At 33.0% G+C, this 13,378-nt stretch overlaps 1 protein-coding gene across 1 annotated transcript in view; it reads left to right on the top strand.

The window, feature by feature from the left end:
• The window catches only part of LOC127721359 (perlucin-like protein), a 126,635-nt gene extending 118,665 nt beyond the window's left edge, over positions 1-7,970 (top strand). The window contains exons 5-6 of the mRNA XM_052228117.1: positions 4,832-5,068; positions 7,780-7,970. Coding sequence (XP_052084077.1) covers positions 4,832-5,068; positions 7,780-7,790 — 248 coding nt within the window. The 3' untranslated portion in view covers positions 7,791-7,970. The remainder of the gene's footprint in view (positions 1-4,831; positions 5,069-7,779) is intronic.
• Positions 7,971-13,378: the final 5,408 nt, after the last annotated feature.

Below are 13,378 nucleotides of genomic sequence, written 5' to 3'. Positions count from 1 at the left end.
CTACCATTTTACGAAAGGGTGGGATGGGTCCTAATAAAAAACCACACAGTTTGTGTTTTTAAAGGCTGTTTATTTTTCATGAAAATTTGAGGCCGATTTCTATAGTTATTGAACCTACTCCTTTATTATGCATTTGATGGAAAATTATTAATTATCGTTGTCTACGCCTTTCTGCTAAAGTTTTCCAGCCCGTTTCAAAATATAAGGATTCTAAAATTGAAAATTTTGTAAGCCCTGTTACTATCCTTGCAGCTTCCAATTGTATTTTTTCTAGATTCTAGATTCATATTCAAAACACCCATCCCATACTTCGCATCCATATTCCAGTAGTGGTCTTATATAAGTGACATAGATATTGGATAAGCTTTTTCTGGAAAGTGTAAATTTTAGTTTCCTTAGTAAATTTCCTTGTTTTAATGCAGACTTTGTAATATTATCTATATGACTGGTCCAGTTTCCATCTTATGAAAGTGTGACACCTAAATGCTTGTGACATTTCACAGTTTCAACATTTTCACCATTAAACAAAATATTCAATACTGGTGGTTTAACATTTGCTCAATTTTCAATTGTTTGAAAGTTGCTACCAGAATATGAGAGAGGTGTCGTGTCGTCTGCAAATAAACGCCTTAACGGGCTAGGTTATGGAGTTTTCGTAATGTCATTAATATATAAAAGAAATAGTAGAGGATCCAATACAGATCCCTGCGGAACTCCTGCCTTGATTTCGCCCTGATATGAAGTTTCATTGTTTATAAAAACAACTTCCTGTCTGTTGCTGATATAGTCCTTAACCCAGTCTAATAGTTTACCAGATATTCCATACGAAAGTAGTTTTTGAATAAGACATACATGCCAGACTCTATCAAAGGCTTTTGATATATCACAAAATACTAGAATGGTAGATAACTTTTTGTCTAGGTTTTGACGAACCCTATGATACATTTCCCAGAGTTGGTGAATGATAAATGCCATATCATATCAAGAGAGCAAGTTTGGAGATGTTATGGGCTCTAAAATGGTTGTTTTTTTTTAAATTATTATTAATTAATTGATAATGCGAATTAAAAGTTAACGTCGTTCGGACAGTAAAGCGATTTTGACGCGCATTGCAATTCGTATTAAACTTTATGTTCGGACGTAAACCGTTTCGAATACGAATTAAACTAACTCGAATTTGTTAATGCGAATCAAATTCGAATTACGTGTGAACGCAGCATTAATATCACACAATTGATGTTAGTGATATGGGGTCGGTTTCACCAAAAAACTTACGTAACGACTAAGATTGATCGTAAGTCATTAACAATTCAGGATACTTACGATCAATCTTAGTCGTAAGCTTTTTTGTGAAACCTACTCATGATTCTTTTTTGGCTTTAAAGCATTTCAAGTAGTTTATTGGCAATTCATATAGATTCTACCACTGCATCGAGTGTGAAACGATATTTCTCCACTCGAGAGAGTTAAATTTTCAAATTTAAAACGCGAGACTGGCCGAGCGTTTTAAATATTTGAAATTTAAATGTAGAGAGTGGAGAAATATCGTATTGCCCGAGATTTGATGGTGAAAGCTGTTTCTCTAATGATTTGTAAAAGATCATATGCACTCAAAATAAATCCTTTCTTTTCCAATGTTCTCAAAAAAGATGTGTTCTGTCTATGTAACGTCATCAGGCAAGGTCGACTTTTTTGGTGGTCTTAATAGGAAGTTCAGAGGAAAGCCTTACATATGACGTCATAATTGAATTTTGACCAATGAAGAACTTAGACCAAACGAAAAAATAAATAAAATCAACGGGTCAGGAAAATGATAAATCGGCTAAGAATTAGAGAAATTATTTTACACAATTCTACATTCACAAAATATTAAACTAACAATAAGTCAAAAATACTGACAAGTTTAACAAAGAAAACTGAAAAACACCACATTGGAAAAAGAGGTATACATCAGAGTATTTCATTAAGTACACAACACTTTGACTTAAAAAGGTCAACATCTTTAATTGTTTTTCCATAGGCGGTAATGGTAACGTTTTTTCCTGTAGCTCAGTCCATATCGTAAACTTGGATATGTATGATAGCTCGTTTCGAAGCTGTGACCTCGCGGTAAAAATCCCATTTTTAACGCAATAAGTTCTTTGAAAATTTAATACTTTGAACACATTTAATAGCTCCTTAGTTTTTACACATTTATTCTATGTTCCTCTACTTTCATAATCACCACAAATGGTTAAGCTCAGCCATTTGTAAAAAATAGAAACATGTCCAATATCACTACACAGATATTTTTTGTTTACACACAACTTTTGAGTACCTCATTTCGAGGCGCATTAGGGATATTGACCCATATTGAAATCCATAGTTCTGATTTTTCCAAATATTTTTGTGTGATCTTCATTGGTATGACTTTCTGAATAAATCTGTGTATTTTTGTCCATTTCTGAAAAAAAAAATTAAAGTTGTTTCAGCACTTTAAGGCAATGACACTTTTATCGCTATATTTATTTATTTTGAATACAATGTGTATGTATAATTAATTTCTTGCAGTATACCTTCACTAGTCAAATCATGGACAAAACATCTGATGATAACCTTAAATTACAATACACAGACCCTGTTAAAGCATTCGTTAAAACTTTCTGGTACCTAAAAGTGCATTTTGACTGAGAAAGTATGCAAAATGTAGATTTCATAAAAAAAACACCAAAATACTTAATTATTTTTACCAGTGGTTGTCTGGTATTTTATACTGTAGAAACCACTCTAAACTACTGTGAATGTCATTTTTATCATATAATTAGAGTGCAATGAAGTGCAAATTTTCAAAACTTGTCCTTTTACATAATTCTATTTGAAAAAAAAATAGTTTTTTACATGTATTTCAGTGAAAACCCTTTATCAGTGAGAAATGCACATGAGGTTTTAAAGGAAACATTGTGACATTACACGTATTATGGCGTCATTAAATAACGACAGATCAAAATAATGCTAATTATAGTTTGCAGTGTTACATGAGGAACAGTTGCCGCAAGGTTTAACTCGAAATATGGAGTCGAAAAGATCATTAACTAAGCATTTTTATATCATATCAAGACCATAGCAACAGTTTTATATCAGCATATTTTTAACATACCGACTGTAATTTCAATAGCATAAATACCATAAATAAACAATTTAGAGCTTGCCTAATCAAACAAAATGCTTACCAATTATTCAGAACTTTTTAAAACCTCTAGTTTGCCGTCTCAGGTTAAATAGTAATGATATGTCTGGAACTAAAATAAGACAAAAAATGTACTCAGGCTGTGTTATCATTTGATTTATATACATACGTGTTATTGAGAGAGAAAAAATCAAATTCTTAAAAGTTTTATCACAAAGAAAGAGAAATGCTTCTCCCTTGTGGCTTATCAACCTTCATTTAAACCTTTTATATTAGAAGCAATGAGTAGTAGCTTACTAGTTGAATAGGTGCAGCACTATTGTTTTCAAAAGATTTGACCCTCCCCCTTCTTCACTGAGAAAAGACAATATCTTGTGATTTGCTAGTGTGCATTAAAATATAATAGTTCATGATTTTTTTAATACATGTTTGTCTGTTTATTTGCATATAATTTCAAATTACCAGGGGTCAAATTATTGGTTAAAAGCACATGTGATGATGTATCTCTCTTTACTCGTATGAAGTGTGTTATTTCCCTTGATTATCAGTTATTCCTATAGACCGGAATGATAATTACATAACAAAGACTTTATTGTGTCATGTTTACTTACTGTTTAATAATATTAAATGTTTCTATAAAGGTTCATTCCTTTTTCAAGTATAAAATAACTATTGCCTTTCGGATCTCTCGGGGTAAACAAATGTAATGATTGTGATTATAAGAAGTGTTCAGCCCCGTGCCAGTAATGCATTTCAAAAGCGAAAATCTTGCTGATTTTTATCGACATTGTTTATCTAAAACCAGCTGGGATAGTTAGGTACAAATAAAAAACTACTAACCGTCATTCTCACAATTTTCTCTGGTCTACAAGGTGCAATCATCCATCAATCAGTCTGAAAACTTCTGAAAATCATCTTGTAATTTGGGTCAACATCTTTAATTGTTTTTCCATAGGCGGTAATGATAACGTTTTTTCCTGTAGCTTAGTTCATGTCGTAAACTTGGATATGTATGATAGCTCGTTTCAAAGCTGTGACATTTTCACATATGTGGTTAAATTTTCGGGGTACGAAGTCAGATTACTTTTTCCGTAAAATAGCATACCCCGAACATCCTTTCGTGATGCGGCTCCTCGTGGTAAAAAATCCATTTTTTAACGCAATAAGTTCTCTGAAAATTTAATACATTGAACAATAGCTCCATAATTTTTACACATTTATTCTATGTTCTTTACTTTCATAATCACCACAAATGGTTAAGCTCAGCCATTTGTAAAAAATAGAAACATGTCCAATATCACTACACAGATATTTTTTGTTTACACACAACTTTTGAGTTCCTCATTTCGAGGAGCATTAGGGATATTGACCCAAATAGATTTGGATCTTTTAATTTTCATAATATTTTGAAAAAAATATTTACTTTGACCTGTTGACAAAAATATAAAAGATCAACGAAATTTGAACCACACAATTTACAGGAATAATTTCATTGGAAATATAGCAGTTTGACACCGACTAAATTTTGATCATTCAGAAGCTTGATCTCTTATTTCTAATCGTATTTGACACAACGTTTAGCTGATTTTTAAAGAGTAATCTCCCTATGGTGTTCTGTTCCCCTTAAAATCAACGATAATTTTCTAAATTCGATTTCTTCTTAAGCTGTTTGGTTAGGTGGTACGGACTCAGCTAAAGAAGGACACTGGGTGTGGGCATCAACTGGTAAACCATTCACTTTCGAAGATTGGTGGAGGACTGATGAACCCTTAAGAAGGGGTGATGAACCAGATAATTATAAAGGGAGACAAGACTGTCTTTCATTGTCCATGTATGATGACTATGATGCATGGTTAGATAGTGAATGTATAGGAGACGTGATGGGTTACATATGTGAAAAACGTAAGTTATAAAGATGACGAATTCCATTTCTTTTTTTAATGCAATATTAATGAACAATTCAGAAAAGAATTTTGTATTGAAAATCTACTATAAACTTAAACCATATTGATAAATTAAAACAAATTCTTGATCCTGAAACAAAACAGGTAACCAACAAATAAGAATCCTTGATAAAAAAAATGTCACTAAGACTGAGGGCAAGGAGTCCTCGAAATTTTTTCAAACTGTGTAATTATATAGATAGAGAGAGAGGGATAAAAACAATATGATAATTGTAAGATGTATATGTATTGTTTATTTTTCATTGATTGCTATATATATGAAAAAGATGTGGTATGATTGCCCATTGAGACTACTCTCCACAAGAGACCAGATGACACAGAAATTAACAACTATACGTCACCGTACGGCCTTCAACAATGAGCAAAGCCCATACCGAATAGTCAGTTATAAAAGGCCTCGAAATGACAAATGTAAAACAATTCAAAGGAGAAAACTAACGGCCTAATGTGTTTAAGCCGTTGGTCCATATTGACGTAAAGCGCTTTTTCAATAAAGTTAAAGTTATGAATAATCGTGCTCTACATATTTTATAAAAAAAGTACTTTGAATGGCCAGAAGTATTCGTCGCCTTTCTTTCTTTTCTTTTTTTGCTATATATATACCTCATAGAAAACTACATTTTTTTCAAAAAAATATTTTGAAGACATTTGTTGTTTTATTTTTTTCCCCAAAGTTGGTCATCAGGTGCAAAAACTGCATGTAGAGAGGACCCCAGTGAACATATTAATCACAACAAAGCTTCGGTCGGGATGTAACTTATCTGGGGACAGCATTCTAAAAAGGTCATTTGCACAAAAAAATCCGATTTTTTGCTTCAACTGGACCTGCAACCGGAAGTAATTTTTTTAATTTTTTAAAAAAAAGCTGCAGTGGCTTATATCAGTGTACAATTCGTAGTAATGACGATTTTCACTACATTTCGAGACTAATTCTACTAATGACCCATATGACTATATCATTTTATATCATTTAAACGGGAAACTTCATAGGTGAATAAACGGGATTGTATCTTTGGATTTACTTGCATCTTGAGTTTGTGTATACATGCTAGTAAATATTATTCTTTCAATGTTTCATAAAAAAATCTTAAATTTATTACAAAACAATACGTATTCTTAATTTCTCTGTCTTAATTTACAAACCGTAAGCTTATGTTAACTTAAGAAATAATCATTTCATGCCATGGTCAATGTTCATTTTAACATGGGTAGGCATTATATCTGTCAATATCTTCGAGCGTGAGCGAGGAAGTCTATCGAATCAATCGTGCCAGCTTCAAGCTATCTGGTGTGGCCATAAGTAATTCGTCAATTGGGATTTATCGCTATATATTTCAAATAAAACTAATACGTTTTTTTTCAAAAACATATTTTGGGGTCATTTCTGGTTTGATTTTAAGAAACTTGGTACCAATAGAAGAGGAATTGTCAAAGGTTTGTTTGTTTATTTGGTTGTATTTAAATTGTGGAGCATTTTCATATAATCATGAGATAAACACATATAATTTTCTGTTCAGAAATATGCTATATATTTCAACCAAATTAAATTGTGAAAATTTATTATATGTGTTCAAATAACAAACCAAAAACAACTGAAGACAAAACTATGACCAATAAACAAGTATTCTTAAGAAAATTTTGCGTCTTTCAACACCTGTGTAAAAACCCAACCATGAATGCCTTGAAAATATTTTTTGGAAAAAATGTATTTTTAAATGAAATATATAGCAAAAAAATGTAGATGTCTGTCTGTCTGTCTGTCTGACAGGGGTGTCATTTGAAGCCGGCAGCCGGCAAATTCCGCCGATACTTCTGCTTTACCGCCGGTTACTTCAAAATTATTAAAAATAATATTTTCGCAGATTTTTGCCGAGTGTTGCGTCTTAAACTTTGATTTCTGGTTTATTAGTTGTCGAGACTTTACGACATTGTACAACGCAAGATCAGAGAGCTCTTACTCTGGTTTCTGTATTTAACATAATCGCGAACAGGGAGTTCTCCGTCTTGTATACATTGTAAAAAGAAAAATGGCCGGCGTATGTTATGTCACCTGCTTGTAGCATTTAATAATTCAGTGACAATATAATTCCAAGGGCTTAGTTGGAGCTATATTGCATTCCCCTTGTCTGTTCGTTCGTCCCACAAATATTTTGTCACACTATTCTCAGGAACTAATGAACAAGAGGACTTCATATTTGGTCAGTAGCTTAACAGTGATGAGTTGTTACTGTTGTACAAGTAAAAGAATATGTGCGCATTTTAAATCTGTCCCACACATATTTTCTTTTTTCATACTTTGAATAACTACATTTATGTAGTTGGGGTTACGAGTATGCTTAAGCAAAACAACAACCAAAAAAGACATAATTAGTTAAAACAAACAAGAAGAAAAATCAACAGATAGATTTTTTTTCAATAAAAATTGCCAAAAAATATTTTCCATAAAATAATTTTATGCTTTTGAAAGGAATATGTCATAAAATAAAACTGTCTCGGTCTTCCTTGATAGTAAAAAAATGATGAAAAACATTGTTCTTTGATAATGGGATTGAGTTTATTTGCATCTATGTTTGTTTTTAAATAGATGAACTTGTGTCTATAAAAGAATGAGATAATTTGACGAAATGTTTTTTTTTTCTTTTTTTTCAGCTGCAACTTAAAAGATCACATAGACAAACACAGACAAATAAAGAGAAGACTGTCACAAGAAATGACTAGCTATTATTTATTTTTTTTAAATCAACAAAAACTTAGTTTATGTGTTCCTGCAGTGTTTTAGATAATGTGTTTTACAAAACCTGAAGCATCGATGTTTAAAATAAAATTAGCCTGTTCCAGTCCGACAAAATAGTAAATTAATATGCCCACACTGAGATGTTTCGCTTGATTTATGAAGATCCATGAAAAATCAGGTCAAAGTCATATCAATCTTGGCAGACGGACATGTACACATTACAATCATTCCCTACACAAAATAGTTGACCTCTTTTTCCTAGAATCTGAGAAAAAGACCCAATCAACAAAATCAATGTTGACCAATAAATTAGTGAAAAAGAGATCGAAGTCATATCAATCCTGCCAGACAATCATATACAACTTACAATCACTCAATTAGACCATAATAGTTGACCTACTGCTTACAGTATTTTAAGAAATGAACCAAATCACAAAAACATCACATTAACCAATGAACAATAAAATGAGGTTAATGGTCAAATGAACCCTTCTAAGAAGACATGTACACCTTACAATTATTCCTAAAGGGCCGAGTGAGCTTTGTTCATCAATTGGCGTCTGTTGTCCGTTAACTTGAACAAAAGTCTTCACTGAACCTACATGTACTAGCCATATTTAACCAAAATTGGCCACAATCATCATTAAGGTATCGAGTTTAAAAAATGTGTCCGATGACCCCCGCCTACCAACCAATATGGCCGACATAGTTAAAAAAGAAGAAAAAGGGGTAAAATGTTTATTATCTTGGAAACTGCTACGAATAGAAACACTCTAACAGGAACAAAAATATTGAGAATGTTGCAAAAAAAGTTGAATTCTACCCACTGTCTATTGTTAAGTCAAAATAATCATCAGTCTTCTAAGGAAGTTTTTGCCCTTAAAAGACGAATTTTACCTTTTTACTCGTTTATGGGGGTGTGGATTGGGGTTTAAAAAATAGAGAATAATGGACAATAATATAAAGAATAGAGAAAAATGATGTGCTGAAATATAAAGAAAAAAGAATAATGGACCAAAATTATAAAGAATAGGGAAAAATGTCATAAAAAATTAAAGAACGAGTACAGAAAGGAAGGACCCCCTGCCATCCAGACCCTCATTTATATAACAAAAAGGTTGATGTGGTATGATTGCCAATGAATGAGACAACTATCCACTGAAGTTCCAATGAAGTGGATGTAAGCAATTATAGGCAATCGTTAGGCATTCGACAATAAGAAAAAAACCATACCGTTCAGTCGGCTCTAAAAGGCCCCGACATGAAAAATTCAATTGAGAAAACTAACGGCCTAGTTTATAACAAAACAATTTATTAAAAACAAATATGACAGACATGAACCAATTACTGAACTACTGACTTGGGACGCGCACATAAATAATGTTGCGGAGTTAAACATATTTGAAGGCGCCAACCCTCCCCCTAACCTGGGACAGTGGTGTAACAGTTCAACATAATAACAAACTATAAAAATCAGTCTTAAATGGTTAAACTCATTAGATCGATACAAAGCAGAGAAACATCTAACAAAAACACAGATAGGGGGTGGCAGGGTATTTATACATCCTTGGAAACAAAAAAAAGACACAAATTACAGATCTGAGAGTACTCGCAGTAACTAACAGCAAGTTCAAAGTCAATATCTAATAAAAAAAAATCACGTATCTAAGACTAAAATATCAATCAGTACACATCCAACATCCAATGAATTTAGTGTAAAGACGTCATTAACAGTCGGAGAAAAGCATGACTTTGTGCAATGCTAAAAGATACGTATCGACAGATTGTAGTACTGTGAATGTACATATGTGTATAAAAATAGTATTTAGTATGCGTATTTGTCTAATATCCCCAAAATGATAGATAGATGGAAACTAAGATAAGCAAAAATGATCAGAAAGACAAAATCTACAAATAAGTCAACATGATCGAAATTTTCAGTGAATATCTCTTGGATTAATTGTTTTTTCATGAATCTTGATAGGAGTGATAACCCTTAAATGACGGATTATTTACCCTTTTGAATGTGTTTGGCAAAAGCTATAGGTGATAGAAATTAACAGAAAAAAATATCAGCAATACAAGATAAATAAAAATAAGCCTTAGATGACAATTCATTTACCCTTTTGATTGTTTTGGGCAAAAGCTAGATGATAGAAACATTCAACAGAATTAATTATCAGCTATACAAGATAAACAAAAACACATGAATTCTATTCTAGTCTTCAATGTTGAAGATGCACATAGACCTAGGTGATCGACACAGAGAGCCTCTAGTTTAGGGTCACAATCACAAATTGGTCGACTGCTACTTTTTGTGGTCTAAGATTTTAAGATGTCAGAAAAGTCGTCTGATCCGTACCTGTATGGATTGTGTCCAATTTCCAATAGTGACATTTTAAAAAATCTAGATTCACATTGAGGGTAGTGCTGCATGCAGAGCAGGACATGCTAATCCTGTCAACACACTCGGTTGTTCTTTTCCAAGATTTTATCCAAATATGAAAAGATGCAGGATGTTCTTCAATAACTATTTCGCATGTGCTCAAGTATTGTCGTTGGTGGGTAGTTGTTTCTGAATCTATGAATTTTTTTGGCGTTCTCTGAATTTTCCTCAAAGATAACTAAAACGAAACAGTGATGAAGCCAGGAAACTGGATCCATTTGACTAACCTACGTCTGCCATATGACCGTTATTTCCGCCAACCCATCCATGAACATTAGCATGGTCTGATTCTAGATTAGCATTATCACTATCTGGAGCTGTTGGTATCAGAATTTCCCGGTGATATCTTTTTTTTTTCTAAACACTGCCTTTAACCTCTTTGGATCAATAGGAAAACAAATTGATCCTAGATCAGGTCTTGACAACGTATTTTGTGGTTTTGTTGGAGCTAATAAAAATGCAAATGGACCTGAATATACAACGCTTTTTAGTTCAGTAAATAAGATAGAATCCTCTCTATTGTCCATCCAAAAAAATGCTCTTGAATCCCAACAACGAGTCGCTCGACTATTTACTTCCCGCAGAGCATTTTCGAATCTGAAATATAGATGATTGTTGGTTGCCTAACGTCCAGTGGCAAATATAACAAAAATCTTCAGATTAAAACAAATTAACAATAAGTAGGTCCTGTAATAGAGGCCGTCTGGGATGAAGGTCGGGCAAATTAGAACTGCCACTGCATGGAAAATGAGGGTATATAGTTTAAGGATTTTTGCCTTGTAACAGGCCACATACGGACCCCTCAAAGAGTTGTTGCAAGGGTTCTTAACGTTTGAAGAGCGTGGCTGTCTCTTTACACAAGGCATCGGATATAACGTCCCCATTTTGACCGGACATGACTGCGTACTTTTACATCTTACATAACCATACGCTATCCCACTTTGATAGGGTTTTACTGCTGGTCGGAAGAAGACCAAGAGTGACCATATTTCTATTCCCCAGTCCCTATTGGGGTATTATATTATAGAAATGTTTATATTAAAGCGATTAATCATCATTACTCGATTGGCATTACCCGATAATTATATACTTATGAAGAAAGAAAAAAAGTATATAATATATAAAGTATGTCTTATTAATTTTTTATGTATGTGTTGAAATGGACAAAAATAGTTTAGCCAAAACCATCCAGGTTTTCGGAATTCTAATGGGGACTTACTTTGCAATACTTATTGCGGACCTGTTTCTGTGTTGTTACAAATTACATTTTATGAATACAATCAGTCTAGACCCATCGAAACAGCATCTGATACAAATAATAACACATTTAGATATTTGAAGGATATATTGGCTCTCAATAACGACGGTTTTAGCATGTACACTAAAGAGAGTTATCCTATTGAGATTACTTTAAAGAAAGCTAATACTAATAATGAACACTGCCCTTTCCTGGATCTTGATATCTATATCTTTAACGGGAAGCATTATACTAACATTTACGATAAAAGAGATGATTTTTCATTTCCTATTGTTAATTATCCTTTGTTAGATAGTGAAGTTTCCTTAGCAATATCTTGTGATGGTCATATATCTCAACTTTTTCGATTCGCTCGTGTATGTAACAAAGTCTTAGATTTTTTAGTAACGAAAGAAATCTCTGTATAACTGAAAAATTATTACACCAGGGTTTTCGATATCACAAACTTGTCAAAACGTTTACTAAATTTTATCATCGGTACAAAGACATCATTCGTATATATAAATCAACGTGCAGACATCTTATACGTTCAAGTATTTCACATCCCATCTTTTATGGTAATATTCTATACAAAGCACAAAATGTCGTCATTCACCTCTAAAGCTAATCAAACCTTTAAACAGACTTATTCAGAAGGGATATAGTTACAATACTGTTGTCAAGTCATTAAAGATGGCATTTTTTTGGAATTAAAATTGATACATTTATAGGGTCTTTACATCGGAAATAAACTCATTTATTCTAAATCCAGTTGTTGATATGATACGTGTTATATTGCTCTCGTATAATTTATGATGGCATGATACTAAACCCCTAACGAGAGGGATTGTGCTTGATTTTCATATGATGAAGACATAATCTTTCGATCAGTTTAACATGTTTAATTGAGGTTTGGAGCTGGCATGTCAGTAACTACTTGTAGTCCTTTGTTAATTTATGTTGATCATTGTTATTTTACTTCTGTTATCTATTCTAACATTTGACTCGGACTTCTATTAAACTGAGTTTTACTGTGCGTATTGCTGTGTGTTTTTTTATTCTACATTTGCTAGGGGTATCATGGTATAGGGGGAGAGTTGAGAACTCACAAAACATGTTTAATCCCGCTGCATTTCTGCACCTTTAACCTTTGTTAGCTTTGTGTGTTGTTTTTTTTTAATTTTCGTTCATTAATATGTTTTGGAGTTATCATTATTGTTGAGGGACCAGCTGAAGCCCGCCTCCAGATGCGGGATTGACTCGCTGCGTTGAAGACACATTGTGTTCTTAAAGGTGTTTTGATATTACTTTGTCCGAAACCAGCAAGTTTTCTAAAATCGAGGACGCCATGAATAAAGTGATGAGGTCATGTCTCCGCGAGGCGATCTCCCCACAATACATTAATTAAACCCAAAAAACTCGGAATTTTTTTGTCTGAATTGAAAAAAAAGTTCGATGTCTGAAAATGAATTCAACTGCAATATGCCATATTTACATTACGCCGACGTCCATTATTGCATAAGATGGTTGGGTGGCAGTAACTGTAGGTTAATTCCCTCCGTAAAATTTTCAGTATGACTTCGGAATATACAAATATTGTCAAACTTGTCAAATAACGGCCGGGTACCAGTCAACAGTAACTGGTCCTCAAAACTAAATAAACGAAGATATCAAGGGCGATAATTAAATCACATAAATGTTGAAAACACCACTTCGAAAAGAAAAAAGACGTACAGACAAACAATTGTCCATCAAACTGAATATAAAGACACGAACCCTAACATAAACCGTTGTTAAACGCTTGTGCTACGGAAGTTGAATCCATTACTAT

The sequence above is a fragment of the Mytilus californianus genome, unplaced genomic scaffold (assembly GCF_021869535.1).
Source record: "Mytilus californianus isolate M0D057914Y unplaced genomic scaffold, xbMytCali1.0.p SCAF_12, whole genome shotgun sequence".
Taxonomy (NCBI): Eukaryota; Metazoa; Mollusca; class Bivalvia; order Mytilida; family Mytilidae; genus Mytilus; species Mytilus californianus.
The sequence above is the reverse complement of the archived record's forward strand: the minus strand, read 5'-3'. Positions and strand labels throughout refer to the sequence as shown.